General features: G+C 37.8%; 1 protein-coding gene across 7 annotated transcripts in view; it reads left to right on the top strand.

Annotated features, from left to right (window-relative positions):
* LOC136699210 (uncharacterized) overlaps window positions 1-27,624 on the top strand; it is a 58,075-nt gene that overhangs the window by 17,764 nt on the left and 12,687 nt on the right. For 4 of the 7 annotated variants that reach the window (XM_066673726.1, XM_066673731.1, XM_066673729.1 and 1 more), the window contains exons 21-48: window positions 44-115; window positions 221-363; window positions 475-585; window positions 700-757; window positions 852-902; window positions 1,302-1,364; window positions 1,588-1,727; window positions 1,845-1,952; window positions 3,112-3,169; window positions 3,336-3,416; window positions 4,278-4,751; window positions 7,756-7,833; window positions 22,037-22,170; window positions 22,279-22,386; window positions 23,144-23,201; window positions 23,333-23,443; window positions 23,706-23,786; window positions 23,878-24,011; window positions 24,139-24,261; window positions 24,351-24,396; window positions 24,584-24,649; window positions 24,744-24,833; window positions 25,290-25,408; window positions 25,489-25,596; window positions 25,907-25,964; window positions 26,079-26,189; window positions 26,369-26,479; window positions 26,613-27,182. In XM_066673726.1, coding sequence (XP_066529823.1) covers window positions 44-115; window positions 221-363; window positions 475-585; window positions 700-757; window positions 852-902; window positions 1,302-1,364; window positions 1,588-1,727; window positions 1,845-1,952; window positions 3,112-3,169; window positions 3,336-3,416; window positions 4,278-4,751; window positions 7,756-7,833; window positions 22,037-22,170; window positions 22,279-22,386; window positions 23,144-23,201; window positions 23,333-23,443; window positions 23,706-23,786; window positions 23,878-24,011; window positions 24,139-24,261; window positions 24,351-24,396; window positions 24,584-24,649; window positions 24,744-24,833; window positions 25,290-25,408; window positions 25,489-25,596; window positions 25,907-25,964; window positions 26,079-26,189; window positions 26,369-26,479; window positions 26,613-27,182 — 3,465 coding nt within the window. The remainder of the gene's footprint in view (window positions 1-43; window positions 116-220; window positions 364-474; window positions 586-699; window positions 758-851; window positions 903-1,301; window positions 1,365-1,587; window positions 1,728-1,844; window positions 1,953-3,111; window positions 3,170-3,335; window positions 3,417-4,277; window positions 4,752-7,755; window positions 7,834-22,036; window positions 22,171-22,278; window positions 22,387-23,143; window positions 23,202-23,332; window positions 23,444-23,705; window positions 23,787-23,877; window positions 24,012-24,138; window positions 24,262-24,350; window positions 24,397-24,583; window positions 24,650-24,743; window positions 24,834-25,289; window positions 25,409-25,488; window positions 25,597-25,906; window positions 25,965-26,078; window positions 26,190-26,368; window positions 26,480-26,612; window positions 27,183-27,624) is intronic. The other 3 variants (XM_066673728.1, XM_066673727.1, XM_066673730.1) reach the window with 3 other exon arrangements.

The following is a 27,624-nucleotide window of genomic DNA, read 5'->3' as shown; positions in this document are numbered from 1 at the left end:
TTTACAGCTTACACAATTACCTGTGTTTATTTTGCCTGGTTAGGACCCATTCCAGAGATTACATTGTACCAGTATCTGTCATCTTCCGACATGAAGTCAGCACCCCCATTGATAGGTGAGCATAAACTGCTTACTATAAGTGTTCGGATATCCTGATTATGCTTCAAACTGAAATTATGATGTTCCTGATTTACCCATTTGCTCCCTGTTGTCATATCAGGCCTGCAGCTACTCACAGTGCTTGTGGACAGACAGGCTAAAGGCGAGACCACACCGATTTACCTGTGCCATGCATGTGAATTTAACATCTCCACATCAGCCTCAGTCCATCTTGCCTCTCCTCAGCACTATTACAACTTTTTTGTAAGCACATTTAAAATAACCACAGAATATTTATTATAATAACAGATTTATTGTGTTATGTCATTTTAACGATGTTTTAAAATCAGGAAAACAATTTGTCTGTTTTATTAGGCACACACGAAACCAGACCTTTTATTACTTGGTACTTGTAATTTGGACCGAATTACAAGTTATGCACAAGACGAAGAAAGTAAGAGAAAAAAGGATGTGATGGTGCTACGGGTAAGGGTTTTTATTTTTTATTTATTTAATTTTAATGTATATATATATATATTAAACATATTAGGCAATGCTGAATTAATGTGAGTATGTATGCAAATCTAATCACATTATCAGGTGTGTGAGATTCCAAGTCAGCTGTGGAGGAATTTCAAAAATCAGTCTTATGAAAAAAGTAAGATGGAAAAATTCTGCCTATTGTTGTAAAGGCTGGAAATTACCCTTTTCTATTAATTCATGTTTGTTTCTCTCACCCTGCATCTCACTAGTCATGGCAACAATTTGGAAGCACTTCTCAAAGTTGAGCCCGTGTTTTGAAGGTTGGTATCTCATCTTTGGATAAGCTGATCTTGCTTTGATTTCTGACACTTGACATCAGTGTTTAGGAAAAAAAAAACTCAAATTACACTTGGCAAACCAATACTGATTTGTCCAAAACACATTCCTTTTCCTCAAACTCCTCAGACAGGTTTCAAGATGACTTAATGTCTGAGATGTTAATCTGGGTAGGTCTAGACAAATAATGCACTCTGCTGACTATGGCAGATGGACATGAGCCAAACCTGTCACAAATGACTTTCTTTGTGTAGAAGTCTTTATGATCTGACATAGGGCTCAGATATTTAAGCAGTTTTTAGGGGCAATGGGGCAGTCAAAGTATAAGTAGAAAGAGTAAGTTTATAGGACGGGCCTTTACATTTGTATGTGGTTTTCCATAGTTCAAAAACGAGAGACTCTGCAGACATACACACAGAGTTGTGAGAGGAAGTCGCCAATAGTTGGTGAGTACTGGTACTTGACATATGGAGCCATTTTAATTTGAAATGTCAAATATTATAATAAGTGTCAAATATATTAACTTCCTCATGGGACCTCATGAGAAACATTGCATATGTTCTTGCTGGTTACACATTGCTGTATATGTATGTAGTATTTTTAATTTAACTTAAACCTGTAGCTTAAGTGTGGAATTGTTTATATTGCTTTCTTATTGCTCTAAACTAGGTTTGCAGTTTATAGTGAAATACAGCACAACCTTGCCTTATCCAAAATGTGGATACCTTTGCTTGCTTTGTGAAAAGAAGCTTTCAGAAATGGAAGCTATTGCCCACGTTCTGAGCTTTTCTCATGTGTTCAGCTACCTTGTGAGTATTCTAAACCTCAACATGCTTTGGTTACCCATACATGAAGACTGTACATTATTTTGTTTTGCATAAATACTTGTATTTAATTGCATAAATACTTTGAATTTTTTTCCAAAGAATTTGGCACATCCTGGTTCTTTGAGCAAGAATGATGAGAATCAAAAGTCATTGGTTATAGACTTGGCCCAGCAGGCAGAGAAAATCAATCCTGATATGGCTTTGCGGGTATGAATGTAAACTTATTACTAAATGCAGTTTCTATTTTTAGTGTTTGGTATCTTTGGGTTAGACCAAACAAAGAAAATGACCCATTGTTACATTCTGGTCCTGGTTTGCTGATTATTCACACTGACATCTACAGTTGGACCAATATAGCCACTCCTATTTTTCCAGTTGGTAAAAATACTGCCATACTGTTGCTGTTTTGACTACCAACTCTGGGATTAATAGACTTATCTGTACATGTATCACAGATAAGTGCATTACTCCCAGAGTTGGTAGTCAAAACAGCACCAGAACCTCCTCCACCGCACAAACCAAGAGAGGGTTTTCCTAGGCTTATTCAGTGTCTTGTGATTCACATTTGAAAAGTTTTGGTGCTTTTGGTTTGTGTTGTGTTAATACCTGAAACAAAACACCTCAGAATATTTGAAAGGGGCCAAGATCCACTTGCTCAAATGGTCTCAGTGTACTTGTTTGCTGCACATTCGACTTCAAAGGGAAGCATGCACACTTAAACTAACAAACCTCACAAATGTACTTGGTTCAATTAAAATGAGACCTGGTATGATTTGTTCTATCACCTTTTGGGTTATTTAGCGATTCATCCAAACTGGCAATTTACTCTTGCTATCTATTATTATTATTATTATTATTATTATTCCTTTACACAAATTAACATTTCAGCAAGTCCTCTACATACAAAGGAGGTTGTAAGGTAACTACAACGCTACATGTCAGTTAGTTTGAATGTCACACCTTTGCCTTGACATGCAGCGTTGTAGTTACCTTACGACACAGTACTCTATGGTACTGAGTAGAAGAAAAGATGGTGGGGATGGATCATCAGCAGCAGGAGACAAGAGGTTACCACTGATGCCATTTGGAATGGTTAAAGTTCATGGCAAGACTCATTATCCACAGTCTTGAAAAATTTATTTAGGGTGTGGATTTTTTTTTCCTCCCCCGTCATAGATGAGACAGTAACAATACATTGTATCATGTGTAACTCTTAGTTAAACAAATGGACACTGAGTTTTGTAATGTAGAGGACTTACTTTACTAATATTAGAATTATGCCTTTATCAAGGTGTTATCTCGTCTCCTCCAGCAAGATATTGTTATTAAAATAATAGTTTTTATATAATTTTCTATCCGTTTCTAGCAAGTGGAACTAGACTTTGGGAAATTTCATGAAATCAATACCAGCACCTTTAATGTTGGTAAGTAGTTTCTACCTGTTGGAGAAATGGTTGGCGTATAATGCTGTTTGTGTTTTCTTAATTTTTTTCATGACTTTGGAATTTATCATTTCTGCCACCATTAGGCATTAAACATTTAAGACCTAAAACCAAACTCTGAATGAAATTACATTTTTCTCCACTGCAGCTTTGGATGCTCTCCAGTTGTATTTTGGGCAAAAGGACCTGGAAGAGCTAAAGCCTTTTCTTGTTCCAGGAGCCAGATTAGGTAATTGCTTTATTTATTTATTTTTTTCCCCCCTCCCACAATCACAAACTAGACTACTAAAAGTTGCCCCGATTCTCCCAAAAAGAACTTCAGACACCTGGGCGTGATTTCAAAAGAAAAAAGGGTCCAAACTTATTTTCATGTTAAGAGCCTCAGAGATTAACCTGGGCATAATCCTGGAAAAAATATATACAGTGCTCATGAGACTTCAACATTGATGGAGTGCAGGGCAGCAGACTAATGCCTCCCTTTTGTTCCAGGGCCATTTTAAAAATGGCACACTGAATTAGACAAACTCTTTTGGGGCTTTTTTTGTATGATGTTGAATGCAGTAAAACCTAGTGTCTGTAAAAGGCATTAGTGTTGGCAGATCACTGTCAGCGGATTACTTGCTTAATGCTGCGCCCTCCTTAATTCCCATAGCAATGGTAAAAGCGAAAGATGTGTCAGTCTACACACATCAAACCTACAGCCTTTTGTAGTTTCTATAGGCCTTTATTTTTTATTTGTTTATTTTTTCTTCCCCCAAGGAAGAAAAAAAAAAATATATATATATATATATTCATTCATTAAACAACACTTGCATGACAATGATTAAGATTGGGTTTCCAACCATTTGCAAGCCACAGCCAGTGTTTAGGGTTTTGGAGTATCTCAAGTTGGATGTGAATAACCAGAATCAATCATTTTGAAATAATTTTGAAAACCTACTGCATACCTCTTTTGGCAGCAGAGGCAGAAGGGGTTATGGAGTTGGTCAAGTTAATTTATAAACTTATTTCAAGTAAATTTGTGTACTGTGCATGGTTTTACAACTTTAAACTTAATATATCCTATTCTTTGTTTGGAAAAAAAAAAAAGTCTCCAGTTTGGAAAAGAAGCATGCAGAATGTGTCGAACGAAGATGCATTTCTACATCAGACACCGGGCTGATTAACTTGGATCCAACACATGCAGAAAATTCTGCACACAAAGCCAATTCATTACCACCTCACCTCCAACCGAACAAAGAGCCTCTAAAAATTAATTCTGCAAATTTAGCCTCCAACCATATAGAACAAGGGGATCCTTCATCCATTACCACAGAACCTTCATTGCATCCTGAAGCATCATTACACATTCAGCAGGAAGACCCAATGGAATTGGACACAGAACACCTCAGGCAAGCATTGCCTCCTTGCAAAAACAAACAACAAACAGCAATAACTTCTCAACCTCAAGAGACAAGCTTTGCTAAAGAATGTCAGAAACTGGTACAAAATCAAAAGGAACTGTTGGAATTTACTCAGAATCAGAGGCAGTCTCCAAATTGTTTGAAGAACAAGGAACAGCCAGGTGTGTTGACTTTTATAATGTTGGGAATGTTAAACAGGGTTTTGTATAAGGCATGGGTGTATTTTGTTGTTTTTAAATTTCTCTCCTCATCTATTTGGTCTAGGAATTCTTTTACTTACAATTTAATTAGTAACCTCTGGTTAATATTTTAAAAATGAATAAGAATAGTCAGTTTATTTTTGAATGATTAAAATTCTGTTATAGATATAGTAGCCAGCAAAGAATAATACGTGTCCAGTTGTTACAGTACTTATAAAATTGTTGGGGAGGGGGTATTATGCAGCTTAATTGCAAAAGGAGTGAACTGTTGGAGCTGAAGGTCACTCAACCGATTTGCAGTTGAGGAAATCAGGCAGTTTATAAACCCAAAATCATTTGCTGGCTTGTCTGACTATAACATACTGCAAACCTACTGTACGTTTGAAAAAGTCCTTCTGCTTAAAATGTCTGACCTGTTATTCTCTGCCAAATTAAAATAATATACTTCTGCATAAAAGACTCACAGGTTTCAGTTTAAAAGAGAACAGGTTCCATTCTTTATTAAAGCAGATTAAAGCTCTAGTGGCGTTAAACCTGGTAGCTTTTAAATAAAATGGAAGGAGTGTACTCATTTATAAAACCTTTCAATCACTCCTCTTTTATACATTCCATTTTCTGAGCTGAATCTCATTACGTCCAAAAGTCTTGTCCATTTTTGTAAACATAATTTATGTACACTATTAGATTCTAATAGTTATCAGTTTAGGGCTTGAAATATTGCTTGTTGGACACTAAATTTAAACCAAATTTAATATGCTTTTTATTCAATTGAAGTAGAGCTAAGTGTCCTTATCTATACTTGAAGGCTGTTCTGTTTCCCAGATTCCTTATAACACTACATGAATTGTTTTTCCACTCATACTATTCTCTTATCTTCAATGGGTCATGGACAAAACCGAGGTCCAAGCTATCTCCAGCCTTGAGTTTGTTACAAGTTGGTATTGACAGAGCTAAACTATTTAAAGTTTTATACAATGTCTTTAATATTGTTTCAAGTGTGTGTAAACAGACAGAATTTAAACCCTAACCCTAGACATCTTTTAATTTTAGAGTTAACATACACTAACATATGACTGCTCACCTAAACATCCAAGCTGTCATACTGTAAAGTTTGCTGACAACATGCCAGTGCTTGGATGTGTATAAAATAATGAGTCTGGCTACAGGCAGGGGGTTGTGGTGGAAGTTTTTACCCTGAAAATATCAGACAGGCAGTTCTTGTGTCAAGTAACAAAAAGATTTATTAAGAGTAAGAGAGCGTGTGTTGTTGCATGAAACCAGCAGGCACACTCCCCTGAGAGAAGGTTACACACAGTTTTATCTTTTCCTGACACTGACGTGAGGAAGTGAAACAGAGCTTGCTCCATGTTCTGTAGCCTTGTTCTCCTGTCTTATCAGCTTTAGCAGCCTTGTAAGCTTGGTTGTGAGTACGCGATGTTCGTGTTGCAAGGTGCAACTGTCTGTTTAATCTGATGAACGTGAGCACATGCTGGTCACTTCTTCACGTCAAACGCCAAGGTACATTTTGCTCAGTATCAATCATAAATGAGTTTGTCTTTACAATCCCCCCTATGATACTATCAAAATTTACCTTAAAACAGTCCCACTAGACATGGCTATGATAATATGGTGTAAGCGTCCTAAGTCAGCTTGTCGCTGAATTTTACTAGGCAATCGCGTGCGCTGCATTGTATATGAGTAAGCGTATTTCTACAAATTCACTATGCACATGTGAACATAAGCGAGTGTTTTATTAAACAGAAACAGGTGGTCCATCAAACAGGTCTCCCAACTCCAAGGCATCCTCGTCCGGGAGGGGCAGTGTTGCTATGTAAGTCAGCTGATTCTGCTGGAGAGAGAAAGAGCGGAGGAGGAGAGAGGAACAATGGGAAAGCATACATGGGATTAACAGTATGATGAAGAAAAGCCCTATCAGCATGGGCAGGACCACGGTCAGCAGCCAGTGGCCCCATGGCCCCCACAGGGCAGTCAACTGTTCGAGCCACCCAGTTGGTTCGGCGCCCCGAGTGGCGTCTTCTACGTATCTCTGTAGTGCAGTTAGGTTTCTTAGGGCTTCCGCAATCTTGCCATGGTCTTGTCCTTCATCCGGGATGTATGTGCAGCAAGTAGTACCGATTATTTTGCACACAGTTTACATGCAATGGCTGCTACTTTTTATTTATTTATTTATTAATTTAGTTTTGTTTATTGAATGTTCTTCTCTTCTATACTTAATGTATATTTATTTTATATAAAGTATAAAATATATAGTGCTTCTTTTGGGAAACTCGGACCTTGGGTACTCAATTTAGTTCCACCTCATGTACCACGTGTTGTGAGTGACGAAGTCTCCTTGAATCCTTGAATGTCTCTAGGCTCAGCCAGAGATCTCTCCACTGGCAAGTGGAAGAAACCAAGGAGATTCCATGCCAAATGTATGTGACATAATTCATAAAGTGAACGATATTATTATTATTTTCTTTTTAAGCGTGTACTTCAAGTGGACATTAATGGTGTCTGATCAACATTTCAAGACCTAATATGGTAGCACAGTGGAACTTAATGCAGTCCATAGGTCACAATTTGTATATGTAAAGTACAGAACTTTTGGTTGTAATGGGATCTAACTCAGCATACAGAATGTTTAAAAAAAAAAAGGAAAAAAAAAAGTCAATTGTCCCTGAAAACTGTATAAAAGTGTGAGCTCCCTGCATGCTGTTTTTAAATCTTCCTAAACCTGCCCAAGTTAACGTGTCTGTACCTTAACCTGCTTCAATAAAGAATGGAACCTGTTTATCATAGACAATTTGCTCATTTTTGCAAAAAAATAGACTTGTAACACACAAATTACATTTCCAACATGTAAAATTAGACTTGTAAAACTGTCACAGTGCAGGTAACTATGTCAATATTTATGTACACCTTTCACTTTATTCTTAAGGATTTTTCTCTCTTCCTATGACAGTGCCTCAAAGCTCTGCTTACAAGGAATTCAGTCTGCTGTGGAACTACTTGAAGACAACAAACCGAGAACCTGTTATAGGTTGGTAGTTAAATTAAAAAAAAATTGTATATTAATTAAATTAGTTTCTGTGGTGGATGGTCTAATAGGGGTGTAGCATGAGTTGAAAAATTTGCCATGCCATGAAGTAAGGCAATTGAAATTATTTGCAAAATCATTCAAATAGCATAAATACTATTAAAAAGTACCAGTACCAAGCTAGGCTAATGTCTCTGGAAGCCAGAAACAATTGTTCACTGTTGGGCATAATGGCACCTTTTCCCAGAAGAATTCAAGGTGTGTTTTTTTTTTTTTTTTTTTTTTTGTTTTTTTTGTTTTTTTTTTTTTTTTCTTTCCCCTTTTTCCCCCCAGTTGAACTGTGTGAATATATTATACAAGAATGTGCATGTATTAAATATGTTGTGTCTCCACAATAAGTAAACATCCACCTTATTTGAAACCTAGAATGAATGGCTCTTAGTTAAAAAGCCCTTCATGTGTATTTTACATATTGTGTTTAGGCCCTTGAGGTAATTGGGTGAACAATGGGCAACTACAGGAGCACAGAGGCTCATCAGTTTCTCCAGATTTGAGAATCCGGACAGTGCTGATGCACAAAATTCACTACCACCTGGTGTTTCTGAAAGCTGATGTGCTGCCTGCTCAAATCAAAATGTTCACTCTCAACAAAATCACATATTAAGGAATGATTATTTATAAAATATTTGTTCCTATTGGGTATAAAATTGTTACTACAGCATCCAGTTGCCATACAAACAATGTCAGTAGAGTCTATGACCACTAGCAAAATACCTGTGTGCAGTAATAAACAGCTGGAAATTGCCAACATGGAAATCTCTTGAAAGGACCAAACCCATCATAACACTGAAAATAATATGGATAGTTTAATTATATAAAAAAAAATTCCAGGCTGACTGTAGCAGACATCAATTTTACACCTTATTGTGTATATACACACTGATATTGGTGAATGCATTAGTCTCAGGAAGAAGTACCAAATGTTAGAATTCTAAAGTGCCCATAAACGCTAAACTGTCAGGCACAATTTTCTTGTCTGTATAAGTAGCTGTTAGTTTTACCACTGAAACATGTTATTCATTTGGCGAAAGGGAATGCCAGGATACTTGACCAAACAATCTTTGCTCTGAATAGAAATTTCCCACACCTTCATCCTAAGTATTCAAGTCATGAGTCCTGAGATGGATTCCAAACATGTACAAATGCTTGTTCTTGTAAATTTTTTTGGTCTGAGGCCCTCAATGATTTTGAAACTCAGAACTGCTCTACATTTGTTTTGTGATTTGTGGTCTTATTGACATGCTGAACAGTGCTGTTATGCTCACTGGTGTTGCTTACACAAACTGAACAAAACATAAATGTTACGTCTATGGTAGGATAGCTGGTTGGAAGAGAATGGTTTGGTGAATAGATTTTCACCAGTCCCTGTGTCCCACGAGTTGTGTGAATTGGAAAAAGACAAAACAAATAATTAACCTCCTTTATGGTTAGGGCTCGGATGCCTTGTCCTGTATGTACAATATATTTGGTGATGTGAAACCTACAGAAGTCTGAGAGCACAATTGGCCCCAATGCTGTCTCAGCAAAAGAATGGGAGGATGAAGCATATTTTGGCTGGTTAATGGGACTGATGTCAATCTCTGGTAAGAAGTCTATGGATAGGTATTCAAGTATAAAAGAAATAAGTAGAGATGGACAGAAGTTGGATGCAAAGATTTTGTTTTAATGTCCTGGCTCATGTTTTTCTCATGGTGACACTTTTTTCCATGATTAATATATTAACGAAAGGCTTCCATTTTAATAATGTTTCCATATCTTCCATATCTGGTTAGACAATCATTAAAAATCTGTTATTGAAACATTTTATATTCTGATATATATTGATTTTTAAATACATGTTCAATATTTCAATATGTATTATTTATTGCTCAAGTCACTGACTGATGGTCATTACAGAGTACTGTCATGAGTTAATTGCAGTCAGTTTTAAAGTTGCTTTTTAAAATATTAATATTAACAAAGCCAAGAGGTTTTTGTTTGATGTTGCTTTCAGTTCTTGGCAGTTTTTCTGTCTCTCATTTTGACAGAAATTAAGAAATATATTGATACAAATTTTGTCCATATAGTCCAGCCCTATTTACGTATTTAATGATTAAATCAATGGTCATTTAATTTTTAAGCTTTTTAGCTCTGTCAGCTCTTCATTGATTCTGATTGGCTATGACTTACTAGCATTATGGATGATAAAATTACTTGTCCATAGTGTCAATGGAAATGGCTAATTCTGTGATAAAGGTCTCTCTTTGCGCTACTTTGTGCAATTTAAGTGTAGGAAATTTTGTGATCTTATGGGTTGTGTTTCTTGCTAGAAGTCATTAACATGCAGCTAATAATGAAGTTGTTGTTATTCATATATAAGACTGCTGCAGTATGAAATCTGAAGTGGGATAACACAGGAGCTTATTTTAAGCAGAGTAACAGCAATTAGGTTATTACTTGTTTTAAGAATTTGTACTAGGAAAAGGGCAATGACTGGAAACTGATGTATTGTAACAGTATTTGGCAGGCTAAGTGCTTTATTGAATGTGAATTTTGTATCGTAGGGATGAAAGTACCCACCATGCTGATGAATAAAGGATGAGAGTCCATTGTATGTCAAGTTTTAGTAACTGGGAGCGATTTAATGACGCCTAGTTGGGACCCCTCCATCAGAAGTAGAGAATGATTCTAAATGGTTGGTCCATTCAATACACCAGAAGCGGCAGGGACAAATTTATTAGTGGAAATATCTGATATAGAAATTTTGGAAAATGATGACTGTCACCAGGAAGGAAGACCAAAGTTCAAAATGATTCTTGTACTCTAGGGGACATTGGAGGAATAAAGAGAGAGTCAAGCATTCTCTCCAATCTTTAGTTTAATCAGTTATTTGTAGTAGTATATCTAGAGCATTTGTCATGCACACCGTTCCGTTATTCTTACATGTCTCAGATTGTCCCAGATGTTCCCAATATTGGACTATTAGGCCATACATCTTTGTTACCAACTACCCTCTCAATTCTCTCTTGTCAGCATTATCTCTTGCAGAGAGTCAGATCAAGTCGCCCTTTTCCACTCAGGATGCACATTGGAAGTTGATTAGACTTCCCTAAATCTAAATAAAGTAGGTTACTGCTAAGCACTTTCTCTCCCCAACAGGCAATCAAGGGTCACGACCTAAGGCCAGCATTTAAAAGGCACTTAAGACATGTATTCAAGCACAGAATGTTCTGTATCACAATCAACACGTTGATTAGTGTATTATAATCATTTCAGATTATATAGTGTTAGTTTGCCTTTACTCATTAAATTGTTTTAGATGTTTCCATCACATTTCTCTTTTTATGATTAATAAACATATAAATGAATAATACTTAATCATTAAACAAAGGTAAAAATAAAATGTATAAGATAACATCAACCACAGACCAGCTATACTTTGGGCCTAGGTATCATAACTCATGCATGTAAAAGAAATGAGTATAATAAGAGTAAATGCAAAATATATACGGAGTAGGTTATATAGGAGAGTACATGTGATTATGATTTAACCCTCAACTTCAGCAGGCTTGTTATCAACAAGACACTCAATGGAGACATAAATGAGCTGAGGCATTTCGAGGGGCAGCTCATCTAGCAGGATATGAGCTTCATATTCATATAAACTTCCTCTCTACCCATAGTGAATGTAATGATGCTCAGTAGTTTTAGTAATCAGACTTTTCAAACATGGGATGATGCAGCATCCCAGAGATCAGAGAAATTGTCACTGCCACAGCCTTGATTAGGGATTAAAGTGCAACAGTGGTTACCAAACATGTGACACACCACCTCACTTTTCTGCCCAGATCTTGTCAAGTGCCAGGCAGTTCTGATAAAACATTTACGAGGCATAATATAGTTGTTAGCCTAAATGACTCATGACACAGTGCATGTTATTGGTGAAGTGTTGTTGTTTATATCAAATGTAATTAATCCACATTTAGTCACTCTAACCAGGACGGATTCAAAGCCTGCAGCTACAGGATTTCGTGCTTTGAAAGAATCTGGAACCCATCTTGGGGCTCTGATAGCATCTAGATATTTCAAATGATTCCCCAAGATAGCTCTTTTCTGTCTGATTTTTGTCAGAAGCAAGAACCGTAATTTTTCCAATAGAGAGAGAACCATCAAATCCCATTTGGCTTTGAACTCTTTATCAGGCTCTTTATGTACGTGGACAGTGCAGTGAAGATCTTCAGCTGACATGACATCGATGCATTCTGCTTGGAAGTCCATTGTAGAAATTTAGACTTAACTTTGTCAGTAGTTTATTGTCCACTGTTAAGTTGTCCAGCTTCCTCTCATGTGTACAAGGACAAGCAAGTTAAAGATATACTGCGTTTTTAAACATAAAACCCTGTCCAGGAGATTAATTGGGCAAACCTCAGAAAACAAACGTGTGTGAGAATTTTTCTCCTGTCTTGCAAAGAACATTCTGATGGCTCTGTTATAAAATCTGTGACTTTTGTGCCAGACGCACCTATCAAATGAATTGCTTTATGTGTAAGCTGAGGTCTAATTGGGGAAATATGAAGCTCTAAGAGTCTTTTAAATGTGTTGTATAAATAAATATGACTTGACTTAACTAGATGTAGTTGCCCCTGAATCCAAGTTCTACTACTGCCACTGTCATCTTTATTCTAGGCATGGTAGTGTAAGCAATAGTTTGTGTTAATAACAGTTATCTGCTTGTGGTCTTGTTCAGGCATTCCATCCTCATCTGGCTCCTCTGTCCTGCTCCCCTCATCTCAGTCTGCCTGCCTCCATGGTTCTCGGGCCTGCCCCCATGTCTGTTTCTGGCAGTAGGACAGTCTCTTATGAAGTGATCATGCCGTCTGCAGGCAAAACAGCCTGAGCTCTATCCTGAATTTTCTTGTCCTCGACCATAAGTGCCTCGTGGCACTTTGCCAGCTACCCTTTTCCACAGGGTTTCTGTCAGTTGACGCTCTTCCTTCTGCTTCTTTGTCTTTCTTGCTATTCAAACTCCTTTTCTGCATGTGCAGCAAACTTCTCCACCTCTTTCAAGCAACCTCATTGACCATGCAGTGTGCTTCCACATAGGGACGCAAGTCTGGGTGCAACCACAAAAATAATTAATATTTTAGATGAATTCTCCTTGGGTCATGTTGAGATTGATACTGGCCTTTGATACATGCACACAGCGCATCCAACTTGGTCATGTAGGCATGACCCAGCTCTGTGGTTGCATATCTGTGTCATGGTGTCCTTGCACTCTAGTCTAATCTACCCTCATTCAAGCTGCCAACATTCCTCTCCCCATCATTGAGATCAAGGAGTGAGGTCCCCACCTCTTATCTCAGCAAATGTCCATGGCCTAAACACCTGTCCTATGTTGTCACCCTTGGGCACTTGCCTCATAGGCATGCTGAACTGCTCCATTGCCTCCAGCCCAGAAACATCGTCTTCTGTATCGCTAGAATAGAGCTTCATGCTTAATGGGGCAATTCCTTTCGCTTTTGGTTTCACACATTTTTATTTATTTATTCATTTTTTAATCCTTGCAATCGTCATTGTATGGACGAGGAAAAAGTGTTGTCTCAATAGTGTCCTCAGCAGCTTGCTCGTCATACTTTAGCTGCACCTGGCGACCCAGCCAGTGGTAAGGTATGAATGCTTTGTCTCCAGCGCATTAATCATATGCTTAAGTCCCTTTGGTAGTAGTAATGACTTTGGATCTCGATTGGGGTTGATTAGCAAGATGCCTGGTGAGGACCAGTCGAGATGGACCTGGCCATGCCTGCTGAGATATGACTGGAAACCTGTCTAAGAAGGTGGGACAAAAGGTTTAATCTGAGATTATGATGGTAGTATGAGGAATCCTGTGTAATTTCAGCTTTAATCTTGGCTGAGTAGCAATGTGCTCAAGCAGCATGGATTTTTGCATCAAGTGTATAGTGAGATCTGCAAGCTAATTTAGAAGGACAGTTATTGGTGTAGTGCAGCACGGTGTCGCAGCAGGTACTGTCAAAGTCACACAGCTCCAGATGACTGTCAGTGAGGAGTTTGGTGTGTTCCCCCATGTCTGCGAGGGTTTCCCTAGGGTGCTCCAGTTTTCTCCCACAGTCCAAAAAAAAACTTGTTTGTAGGAGGATTGGCTACTCAAATGTCTGTAGGTGTGACTTTGTCACCCTGTGAAGGACTGGTGTCCCTCCAGGGTGTGTTCCTGCCTTGAGCCCAGTGATTCTGGGTAGGCTCCGGACACACTGCGACCCTGAACTGGATAAGCGCTTACAGACAATGAATGAATGAATTACGGGTGTAGGATTCGCAAGATGTAAGAAAATTATGCAGCATCAGTGCAGAATTTTTGAGATGCTCAAACAATGTAATGAAGTATTTGGACATGCAAAATCTTAAATTCTGATTCATCTTCCTAGTTCTTGAATGTAAAGGATATTTTCTGGCTGAGGGCACATAAGGCAGACACAGCAGGAATAAATAACTCAATTTATTAATTATGTGAAAAACAGGATATCTTCTTGTTAATTAATTCTTTGCCCCTTTGAAGCATGCATCATAAGCCTCAATGAAATATTTGGGCAGATGTGTGTAATTAGGGGGAAGGTTGTCCAAAGCCTAAATTGAACACTAAGTAACATATACGAAATTTCCCCAGAGTTAACTGAACTGGGTGAAGCCCATTGTTATGGCAATTAGTTTGGCCACCAGAAAGGAAAACAGATTCTTCTCAGCTCTGAGGAGAAACCAAAGTAATAAAGACAGAGTCAAGTATTCACTCCAATCTCTAGTTTATTTGGATAATCACAACAATTTATATATGGTATTTGTCATGTACAATTGTCTTATCTCTGGTTACTTCCCCAAGTCCTAGACATTCTCGATATGATTCTGCTAGCTCAATTCTTACTTCTCCTTGTGTTGCCCTCTTATGTATATGTGATATTTTGATTAAGCTTCCTGAAATCTAACTGAAGCATTGCCTGCAAAGGACTTCTTTCTCAAAGCTACACACAGCATGTTCTGTTCTGTACCATTATCACTGCATGTCGTCTACAGTGTTAAATCATCATACACAGATTACAGTGTTAGTTTACTGCTGAGATGGGTGTAATGGAAAAATGCAGAGGGCTTGATTCTACTGTCAAGAATGGTGGTGCCAAATCCATCACACTTTGGAGTTCTGTGTGTCACTCTGCAAGTTGAAGTAGCCTGTGGCTACTGTTAGAGCTAGTTCCTAGGTAGTTGCAAGTATTTTGAGTAAATTACTGTTAGTAATACAAAAGACTATGAAAGTTGCAAACACAATGAGTCTGAAATATAAGAGCAACTAGTAACATATTGCTTACTTCTTTCTGACTAAAATTGACTGAATTTATTTCCCAGCCTTTCACTATTAGCATTTACGATGGAGGTAGTAATCAGGGCAGGGAGAGGTTTTACATGATGGTACTCGGCTATGGCATCAAAATAGCTTCTAAATTTCTGAGAACCAAAAATCAAAATCCATAAACAAAAAAATTAATTTTATAATTGAGAAAACTGTCATTGATATTGAGAGTTATAAAACAGGTTTGTAAACAGAATATTTCTGTATATATCATCTATTTTAAGTTTAATATTCTTGAAGAATCCATTTTTGCTTTCATTCATTCCACATTTTCTCAGTTGCGCTTCTCTGTCTCCCTTTTGCCTCCAGAAGTTTCTTGCTTTTGATGGGGGTCGGGATCTAGACAGTCATTGGCTGCTGAAGTTGTGCCCCGCCCACCCAGACGATTCTGCACATAAATGACTCTCAGCTTCTATGACGAACTGTGCACCACTAAAAGACATAATAGTTAATAAATATTTGTTATGGCTTACCTGTGTTTGCCGGTCGGTCATTTTCCAATCAGGGTAAGATTGGCACAATCTCGCTGACATAGCGGGGTGTGCAGAATCGGCTGGGTGGGCGTGACTTAACGACAGCAGCCAATGACTGTCTAGATCCTGACCACCATCAAAAGCGAGAAACTTCTGGAGGCAAAAGCGAGAGTAAGAGAAGCACAAGTGAGAAAAGGTGGAATGAAAGGGAAAACGGATTCTTCAAGAATTTTAAACTTAAATTAGATACAAATATTCTGTTTACAAACCTGTTTTTATAACTCTCAATTTTAATTACAGTTTTCTCAATTACAAAATGACTTTTATTGGTTATGGAGTCTTTTTTTTTTTTTTTTTTTTTTTTTTTTTTTTTTTTGTTCTCACAAATGTAGAACCTATTTTGACGCCATACTCGGCTTCCGGCAATTACGGCTTGTAATGGACAGCATGACGACCCTGACAACTACTGTGCCTTGCACACAGCAGTTGCTGGGGTAGTTAAATGAAAATCTAAGGTTGGCTAGGCTGAAAGTTTAACGGAGTAAGTCTAGAAGTCTGTCGCTTGTCAAAGGAAAACTTGTACAGGAACATTTTTGGACAGAGGAGAAATGATTCCTACAGTATTAGAATGACCAGTGAACAGTTTAGGTAGATGGTATAGTGCAGCGCTAAATGCTTCTGACCAAATTTTAGGACTAAAGGCTGAATTTGTGAAGGCTATTAATAGCATTGATAGTTCATGTCTGCCAGGGAAGTTAAAATTGTTGTGTCTGCAGTTTGACTTACTGCCTCGTATTAGATGGCCGTTGACAGTTTATGATGTTTTGGTCACAGATGTAGAGAGGATGGAAAGGGTTATGAACAAGGCTACAAGGAAGTGGCTAGGGATGCAACAGTGTTTAACCCCCTGAAGTCTGAGGTCTTTCAGCCACATCTGAGGTGATCTGACATGCCTAGAAACATTTAACAAATTTCACCTACCTAAAAAATTTGTTCCCAAAAACCTACACATGTTCATATTCAGCATAAACCCAGCAACAATAATGATAGAGACTTGTGCATGTCATTCATGTGTTTTTTGTTTAAATTAACTCTAAACAGGTACTTTCCAAAAATCTATTTTCAAAAGTGATAATATATAGTGAAAAACACATTGAACATTAAGTTTTCTTTAGAGCTCTGAACTTTGGAAACATGGGTGTTGGCTAGACATTAGTGTTTACAGCTTTCTGATATTCTGAGAAATCCCCTCCCCACTGTCAAAGATAATGGCACGTTATAGGGGTGTGCGATATGATGATATCAGATCGTGAAGGATCAGAATTTATCCATGATACACTATCACAGGGAGGTCTTTGGATCGTGCTAATGCACGTTAAGTCCACTAAAGTTCTTATACGTTTTTTGTTGTTTTTTTTTACATACAGTGTACGTATTACACATCAGTCGAATAGGCAGACTCTTGGGACACAGATGATGCAATAATGTAAGTCAGTACTCTAAATTGTATGACTACTAAATTAAAACCAAAAGAATTTCACATTCCATGCATGAGATCATGCATTAGATCATCTCCAAACCTGAAGAGCCCATAAGCAATTCACACAAGCACAAAGCATTCCAGCACTTATGTACGTTGTTCCCTTCAAAACAAGACCAAATTTTGGTCTTTCCATCAATCCACTCATTAGTTATCCTCATGTTTGTGTAAAGAGGACTTGCAAAAAAAAGAAAAACAACAGTTTAAAATAATTACAACAAATGAAAAAAATAGTAATTTAAATATGTTCCCCGTGGATCTCCCACCATGGCCGTGTAGCTTGGGCTCAGCATTAACGACAGGTCCATCAAGTCTGTAGACCAATCAGAGGCAATGCTTAACCAAGGAGGCAGGGAAGCAACCATGCTTTGGTGCCTAACAGATGTGCACCATGAGAGACAACGCAAACAGTTTTTATGGCAACAGCAATCAAAATAAACAACAATCAAAACAATAAATATGTTTTCAAAGCTTAGATCCCTTTCTCTGTCTGCCCTTAACCGACTGAGACCATTTAAACAAAGGAGGGGAGTGAGGGAGGTTGCCTCAATCTACAGCCAATCAGGGAAAGCTCCCTCCTTCCAATGCGTCTGGCCTTAAAGGGGAAAGAATACTGGATTAGACTCTAAATATCTGAATAAATCTAGGTGAGTCAGACCTTTTTCCCTATTTGGCAAGGGTAAGAAGCCATTTGGAGAGGTGCATGAGGTCAGTTTGTCAAGGAAGGTAAAATGTTGCCATTAAGCTTAGATAATTTAGTCTGAGTCTCAGAGACTTATCTTTCTAAAACAACCAGGTAAAAAAAAAAACAATATCTTTTAAAAATCCATATATTTGAGAAATAGACCCTTTTAAGATTTCTGGGGGTATGATTTTACGTTTAGGTCAAAAACTCACTGAGTTGCACAAGTATTTTGGCACAAGTTCTGACTTATCCTGAGAGCAGGAGTGCCTACTCCAGAGGGTTAAAAAGTGTGACATAGTATGGGAGAGGTGTACTGGAGCTACCACTCACAAGTTGTGAGATGATTTTGTCAGGATTGAAGAATGCAGTGGTAAAAGCAGCAGCACCAGTCACAAGAGCAGGAAGTAAGGGGAATCCGAAAATACCTGTACAGGTAGCCAGGAGTTCATTAGAGCTAAGGGATGTGATTGGCTAAGTACAATGCAGAAGAGCAGGCCTTGGGTCAGGTGATTCGTGGAAAGCTTTTAGTAAGGCCACTTCACCAGAAAGAAGGCAAATGATGATTAGATTCATTTGTGATCAGAAAGAGGAAGCACAGTGCGCAACAGCAGCGTCACAGGCAAAACAGAGCCAGTGGCTTCGCTGGCAGAATCTAGAGAAGCAGATCATCACTTGGCAAGAGTTGTGGGCAATGGAGGCAAGTCGTATCAAGTTTTTGCTTGGAGTAACTTATGTCCATCCAACTCTACAAAATCTTGGACAGTGGGTAGGTGAAGACCCTAGTTCTAGATTATTTACAGGGGTTTGCACGCTGAGGCATGTTCTGTCAGTTTGTCGCAGGGGCAGTATACATGGAGACATAATCAGGTGCTAAGGTTTTAACATGTTTGTTGGACAGCAAACGCATAGAGGTAAATGCATCGACGAGTGGGTGGGTGTAGTAACAAAGTGGTTAGGTTTGTGCATGAGGGGGAACATTTGAGAGAGTGCACAGGCTATAAATATTGGTAGATGGGGTAAAGCACAAGATTGAAAATTGCTGGTGGATGTAGGTAGAAAACAGCAGGTACCAGAGTACATTGTGTTAACTACCCTGAGGCCAGATATGGTGCTGTATGGATAATTTATTTTATAGAGTTAACAGTTCCATTAATTAGAACTGTAAACCTGGCTTGGAGGGGGAGTGGGGGGACACCAGACTTCCCTGTTGAGCCTTCTGCAGGAGTTGTGGGCTTAAAGGCGAGGAGTTGTGGGCTCTACACTGACAGGGGGAGGTGCCTACCTGATGACCCCTGTGAAGAGCTAGTGATATAGTGGTAATCAGAGATTGAACTATGTAGCAAAAGTTTGGAGAGATTCTGTTTTTCAGGGTGTTCAGGGCTCCACACTAACGCAGTCTCATTGTCCTTCGGCCAATTAAAAATGCAGCATGTAATGAGGCAAATGCTTTTGGGATACTTCTGAGATTGAAGTGTTGTATTAGGTAAATCTGTATGTCTGTAAAAGACATTATTGTGGTTGGCCCAGAGAAGGCAGTTGTATTTTCCAACATATACTTCTCACAAAAAGGCTATCTGACATGTTCATGGCCACAGGGGTATAAACCTAATGATATAGGCATGTAGACTGCTTCTACAAACATTTGTGAAAGAATAGGTTGCTCTCAAGAGCTCAGTGAATTCAAGCAGGGTACCGTGATAGGATGCTATCTGTGCAAGTCCAGTTGTGAAATTTCACCACTATTAAAGAATCCACAGTCAAGTGTCAGTGGTGTTATAACAAAGTAGAAGTGATCCGGAACAACAACAACTTGGTCACAAAGTGGTAGGACACGGAAGATGACAGAGCGAGGTCAGCTGATGCTGAGGTGCTTAGGTCGCCGACTTTCTGCAGGGTCAATCACTACATTTGTCCTTCAGATTTGGTCAAGTACATAAAGATCTTCATGACATGGGTTTCCATATGCAAAATTTGCAAAAATTCCTATGCAGTGGTGTAGTGCATGCCACCACTGGACTCTACAGCAGTGGGGGAGTGTTCTCTAGCGGATTGTTGGACAAGTCTAGGTTTGGGGGTTGCCAGGAGAATAGTATTTATTTGTCTGCACTCTGGGATGTCACGCAAGTTTATATGTGGGCAAAGGCAGACTAGTGAATACATCTGGAAAGTGTGTATATAGTGTATGTGCCCATATAAACGTCAATGAAGTACATGGTTTGCAGACAGAAATATTTGGGACTGGTACTAACATTTCAGTACAGAATGTACTCAATGTACTACATAATTGCTCATGTTGCTGTTTTTTCTTTCTTTTTTTTATTTTTTTAATCAATGCCCCATTTTTTCTATGCATAAACACCTAACAAATTATTAATAATATATTACCTCATTCTGTACTATATTTGTACTTCAAACACATTGTACCATTTTGGTGTGCACCAAACTAAGACTGGCAGGTCAAAGGCATTGCTCATATCTGCTTAGAGCTGAAGCATTTAAGCATAATGTTCCACATCGTAGCTATTTAATTAGCTAACTTATCCCAAAGTATAAAAGTAAAATTATATTTTAATATGTACATAGGTTTTTAAGGGTGACGATACAAATCTGTGTTCATAGCTCCATATCTTTTTAATCTTCAATCCCTGATGCTGTATATGTAACATAATGTTTAGTGTCCGGTTTGGTATGGGAATAGTCGCTGGTTCAATCCCTGTGACCGACAGGAACATCCATAGCTGAAGTACCCTTGAGCAAGGCACCTGTTCCTCAAACACTGACGATGGCTGCCTGCTGGTCCAGGTTTGTGTTCACTGCCATGGATAGGCTAAATGCAGAGGTTGAATTTTGTAGCGTGGTTATACAGTGATAATAAAGCATGTCACTAATTCACTGTTTCCATTTACCTGAGTTAATAGAAGCAGTACTTTTAACTTTTAGTTCTTTATTTAAGAACTTTAAGGAGAGCTTCCTGTAAGTGCCCTTATCATTGAATAATTATTTCCCAATTATTGTAAAGCTCTTTCAGTATTTAGATGGCTAGACCATTGTCATTTAACATTAGCTGTTTACGGTTTATTTCTAAGCTATATTTTCTTTTGTATCTAGAGTTGATTGCAGTTCCCTTCTGTATTCTTGAGCCAGGCTGGTGATGGAAAATTAGGAAAAAGATCAATAATTGAGCATATGAAGAGTATAAAGATCCACTTATTCATAGGTCAGGCATGGGACTTTTCCCCAGAGGCAAGAATATAGAGACATGTGACTGTAATAAACAAATAATATAGAAACATTTGATTGAAATAAACAAATAATATAGAGACATGAGATTGTTTTAAAAAAATGGGTTTTATGGCAAAAATATTAAATTGGTCATGGTATGTGGACAGGGATACTTGAGTTTATGACTTGGGCATGTACTCTGTAGGAAAAAAAGCAGAATGGTGTGTGGAACAGCATGGGATTGCCTGGTACAGCATGATACGAGGTATTTTTAAAAAAAACCTACACTCACATCGTTAGGAGATAATGGTAGCCTAAAGAATGCAACCTAATTAAAAATAGGAGGGTCGAGATGATCTAACCCCAAAAGATGCCTAAATAAACTGTGGTTTTCCTTGTCTGTTTGTGAGTGCTCTTAAGGCCTTCTGAGATGCTCTCCAATGCTTTAAGATAATAAAAGAACCTGCTGAATCTTCCAAAATGTCGTCTTCAAGCATTTCTTTAGACTAGAATCTTTTATTTAGACTTATTCTTTCAAGTATTATAGTTAGACTAGCTACGAGATCAACACGTCGTGGTAACGACACTGGCCATACACACACACACACACACACACACACACACAGACGCAGAATTTGCAGCCACTGAAGTATACTACAACCTACAAAGGTTGCGAGGGCAGTATGTTTCAAATTTTTGTGTTTAATGCCTTACCAATCTCAATGTAATTGTAATGTCCATTCCTTTTGTTTTATATTGTTATATTATTATTGTTGTTGTTTTCTTTTATATGTCCAATTTCTTTAGAGTGAAAATCTTTTATGTGTGTGTTTTAGGTTTGAGTTCCTTAATTGAATTTCACACAGATGGGCAACCTCCATTCTACTTGTGTGTTCCATGCACAGAGAGAGTTAAAGAGATCTCTATTATTGGACATCTGACCAGTCGTGATCATCGAATGATATATCTGGTAAATGCAGACATTGCATGACTATATTGAATTCAGCTCCCTTTAGTAACCTTACATAGAATGCTCATTTAGTTGTATGCATTTTGTTCTTATTTGTGTTGCCTTTAGAAGTCAATAAATTATGCCCCGCTGCTAGCCAAAAGAAAATTCACAACCAAATGGCTGAGAAAGCAAGCCTTTGCGCTGGAGATGAGAGAAGGATATGGACAGGCACAGGTTTTACATTTTTAAATTTTGATCTTGCTGTTTTGTTGTTTGTTAATAATGCGTTGTACATTTCTAAACCTGATTTTAGTAGCTTCAGCAATCTCCTTGGATGTTTTCTTTGCTTGATGCATGCTTATAATTTGACTCTTCTGAAACAGATGTTTTCCACGACCACAGGATGTGTCTTTGAACATGGTTGTTCAACAAATGCTACTCACTGCATCAGTTAGGGTTAAATAACGTGTAGCCAACTGAAACATAATCACCCATGTAGTAATTATCCAATGGGAGGCTCTTACCTGTTTGCTTAGTTAAATCCAGGTGATGACCTTTTTTTTTGGCCAGGCAGTGTACATTTACAAGTAGTATTTTACAGGCAATATTCTCTATCACTGCATACATCTTTTTTTTATACGTTTAAGCCAAAATATAGTGGATAAAATTTCTTAAATTTTTAATGAGGAAAAACTCTTTAGTGGCACACTTGCAAAACCAAACTTAACACTTAACTACTCCTTGATTTGTAGCATTATGTTAGCAGCAATTCAAAAAATGAAGCATTGGCTGCCTTCATGTTCTCACATGAAGCTTTGAACAGGTGATTAATAAAGCTCAGTTTTGAAATATTACATTAAAAGCATTTGATTAAACACTTTTCTGAATGAAAGTTCATCACTGAGGTGTCAGGAGAGTATGGTATTATCCAATTAAATCCATGTTTATCTGTGTGTTGAATTATAGAATTCTATTTGTTGTCCTACTTTAGATAGTGCTGTTGGACAGTGAAGATTACAGTCAGACAATGTACAGTCCCATATTAAACGGTGAGTGGAAATACAGATAAATGTTTTTATAATAATATATATGTAACAAGTGTAATGTAAAATTGTACTTGATGGCCATGTAAAAGTGTTTGTTTTTTGGGTGGATTTGTCCATGTTCGTGATGATTATAGTTTTGGGAAAGCTGAGAGATTCTCTTGTGAAACTGACTTCAGAAATCACTGATGAAAGCACAATGCCAGCTTTATCATCTGACTCCTCCAAATGTGATGGGAGACAAGAGAGTGGGTATATTTTAATACCTGTTGCACACACACAAACATTTCTATCTACAAATTAATACACAACATATCTGCTTCACCAATTTATTTTCGGCGCTCCATGTAAAGAAAAGGACAATTGACCTGATCACCCAAAAGAAACAGCAATGTCAGAAAACTCTAGTTCTGGCATTACCTCTAAATAAAGTGTGTTTAAAGATTTTACATTAAATCAGATTGCATGAATTCCATGCATATATAATTTTTGCTTAAATGTTTTTACTAGGTTCTGATGAAGGTCCTATTCGCACTTCACCTCATTTATGGTCTTATCTCACTAGTCCCAACAGAAAAGAGCCTGTAATTGGTTAGTGTTTATCATGTACCTCACTGCTTAATAATTATAGAGATTAAATATTACTATTACTGTATTAATCCCCCCCCACCTTTCTTTTCAGGCTTAAGTATGGTCACAGAGTTCCGCACTTCCTCTGGTCAGAACTCTTTCTTGTGCTCAGGCTGCAACGTAATACTCCCCACTAGTAAATATATGTGCCATCTGATTAGTCCTCGCCACCGTTACATCTACATTGTGAGTCAGGTTTTGCTGTTCAATTCTGAGAAATTTTAAAGTTAGATGTCATTTACTTGGAGTGCCACATTGAAATGATCATATTGTGAAGGTGCAAGGTATCTGTTTAAACGTCGTGTTTCAACAGAAGGATAAGCACCCAGATCTTGTGGAAATGTGGAAAGGTTGCATTGACTTCACGTCTAAAATCACAGACCTACAAGTGAAGGCAAAAATTGTGCAGGATTCTGAAGGATGGGGATGCCTCAAGGTTTTCATCTTTTGTCACTCACTATATAAAAATATTATTAAGAGTATGTCTTAGAGTTATACTTCAATGCTTGCATGTTGAATTTGTAGGTTGTGGAAAAGGAATCACAAAAACAGAAGGAACGCTCATCAAAAAGTAAGAGTAAACAAAGTCAGTCTGCATCTATATTGTAAATTATAAGTTTAGTTACATTCTTTATACCATGCTATTTAATTTTTTATTGTTGAATTCCATGGCCCTGTACTGTCCTCATAACCTTTTGATTAGATTCTAAGTTTTTCATAAAAGGAGACATCTGCTTACAAGATTGCAATATTTTCAGTTGTGGATCATGAGTGCGCAACCAAGGCTCAGGAACCAGAAACTTCTCAAAACTGTAATGGAACCGGTGAGATTCAGAATGTTATGTTAAATGAATGTGATTGAATTTGATTTACTGATCACAATGGACTGACTATATATTTAGTGTAATTTTTATTTAGTACTCACAGGGCAGGAGTGCCAAAAAAGCCAGAGGCAACAACCAACAAAAAAGAAAAAGAAGAAAATGAACAAACGCAATGTTTTGATTGGTCAGTGTAACACATATATTGACATTTATTTATTAACTATATATATATAGACCCATTCCAATAAGTTAGAATATCATGGAAAAGTTGATTAATTTCCATAATTCCATTCAAAAAGTTAAACTTTCATAGATTATAGATTCAGGGCCCACAATTTAGACAATTTCAAGTATTTATTTGTTTATTTTCACATAATTTGGGCTTCCAGCTCATAAAACCCATGAAAATAGGGTTTCAAAAAATTATATATATTTAAGAGTTTTACAGTCAAATTATAAGTTTTGCTTTTGAAAATCTGAGTAAGGAAGAGTGAACTTAATTTTTGTGTGGGTGAACCTTTCATAACAGCTTTAGAGTTATTGTTCAAACACTTTTAAAACAAAATATCAAAAATATATATTTTTGCTTGGTTCAGTGTTATAATGATATTTTACTGCCCCATCTGAAATTGTTTTTCAGGGTTGAATTTTGTTACATGTGTAACTCATGGCGGAATGAAACTTTTCTTCTGTGAGCTGTGCTCGGAGAGATGTTATTTAGACCACATGTCTAGTGTTACCCACCAAAAATTCTGTCTGGTAAGTCATTCTATCAGTACCGTTCTATCAGTAAGGTTGGATGAATGGGTGAAAAATAATGTGGATCTTGTTTTATACAGGAACAGAGATATCCTGGTTGGACATCTAGACATTCTAACTTGGAGAAGCTGGATGAGATCACTTTGCACATAGCAGCAGTGGAAAGATGCGCAGGGATTGAAATGAAAGTAATTATGCAAATGTCAATTTATCTATGAAATTATTGTTTATAAGTATTCTTTTTAATAGATTTGTCATATTAAATACTCAAGCAGGGGCAGAGCCAGAGGGTGGCTAGTGTTGGCCAAGGACCATTTCAGTAGGAATGCAATTTAACAGTGCATCTCAAACAAAAGCTTATTATGTGGATCTTCCTATTGTAATTCTACTCTGTGTGAGTAATGGTCTCAGTCTGGCCACCACTATGAACATTGTCTGGCTCTGCCACTGAGAGGTACATAAATGGAAAAATTTGAACTTTTTTTTCTGTTTTTTCAGAAACTACATGTCTCTGACCAAATCTTCACAGCTTTAAAAACAGCACCTATCTGTGAAGGCAAGTTCTTTTCTGTGAAACATTCAAAGGGTTTTGGTGACCTTATAGAACTATGAATTTGCTCTTATTTTCTAGTTGCCCTTATGATAATTTGCATTTCATTCATTCATTCAGCCCTGTCCCTGCTGAAATTACAGCAGACAAAACTAGAGGATGGAGTGAACCTAAGAGGGAGCCCTGCCTCTCCAGAGCCCAAATCTAGCACAGCATCAGACTGTACAAATGGTAACAATTAAATTGTATTTTCATTTAATTCTAGAATTATTTGGTCAAAAAGGTACCTGAGTGTTACATCACATTGAATTATCATTTATTGTTTTTCCATAGCACTCCTGACATTGCTGAAATTTAACCTTTGGTTCAATGCTTTAAATTTATTTATTTGTTTGTTTGTTTTTGTTTAGCAGGAAATAATGTCAATGTTAAGGATCACTCAGTGTGTTCACCTGCAGCTATTAAGCCTATATGTTTTCAGCAAGAGCAAACCCCTGTACTGGAGAAATCTGTGACTCCAAGTGAGATTTTTTTTTTATTATTTTTTTTTTCCTGCTGCTGGATATTTGGAAAACAAATTAAATAATGGCATCTTCATGTTATCCCTGAAATAAGAAAGTACTAACAACATCTTTGATAATGTGTTTTGTCTAGGTGAAATCTCTGATTCATTCAGCGGAAGCCCCAAACCACCTCTGGAGCCCTGTTCTGCTCCCTCTGTCCCTGTGTCATTCCTTTCCACTTCCCCTATTCCTTGTAGCCCCACTTCAGACATCTACACTGCCAACCATTGCAGCTCTGTTTCTTCTCCACCACTTGTTCCTTGCAATACATCAAATACCTCTGTTCCTCTGCCCCCTCTCTCACCTTCTATCCCTGACCAGCCACCTCTCTCATTTTCTTCCATTCCTCTGGCATCTGTCCCCGATCTACCTCCTCTGTCCTGTCAACCTGTGATTACCTCGCAGTCTCAGTCTTCACCTCCACAGCAGCCCCTAAATGACCCCTCCATCTCTTCTTTACCACTGTATGAACCCATCTCTCCCCCAACTCTATATGAACCCATCTCTCTTCAATCTGCCCCTGACTACAAGGCCACACCGTGCATTGTTCCTTCAGCATCTGCTTGTTCTCCTGCAGCTTCTTCCCAAAACTCTGTTTCACCTATTGCTCTGCTCCATCTGTCCCAGGGACGTTGTGTGGAGAGTGAAAATCAAGCATATGGTAAGCACCCCCCCCCCATATTCTTTCATATTAAGTGATTTGGCATTTGTTGAGTGTGTAAATCAGAAATTATTGGCAAATTATTAAACAATCTTGCCTTCTCTTCTGTCACTATATTATGAAGATTTTAAGGCAGGAACGGCTGGATGTTATTGGATCAAGGCTCAGACTAAAAGGTCCATTTTGTCTTGTGTCATCTTGCAGTGTATCGCTAATATTCCTTAAAAGGGATGTTGTAGCCAGTGTCAGTGGGGGGGAGTCAAAATTGATATAATTTCACACAAAAGTCTAAAAATAAACTGGACAAAATTATTGGCTCCCTCAACTTAATATTTGCTTGCACAACCTTTGGAAATGGGTTTTAGATCCGGACTCACTGCTGGCCACTTCAGAACTCTCCAGCGCTTTGTTTCCATCCATTTCTGGGTGCTTTGTGAAGTAT

Source organism: Hoplias malabaricus, chromosome 6 (assembly GCF_029633855.1).
Source record: "Hoplias malabaricus isolate fHopMal1 chromosome 6, fHopMal1.hap1, whole genome shotgun sequence".
NCBI lineage: Eukaryota > Metazoa > Chordata > Actinopteri > Characiformes > Erythrinidae > Hoplias > Hoplias malabaricus.
This window is presented reverse-complemented; position numbering and strand designations above follow the sequence as displayed.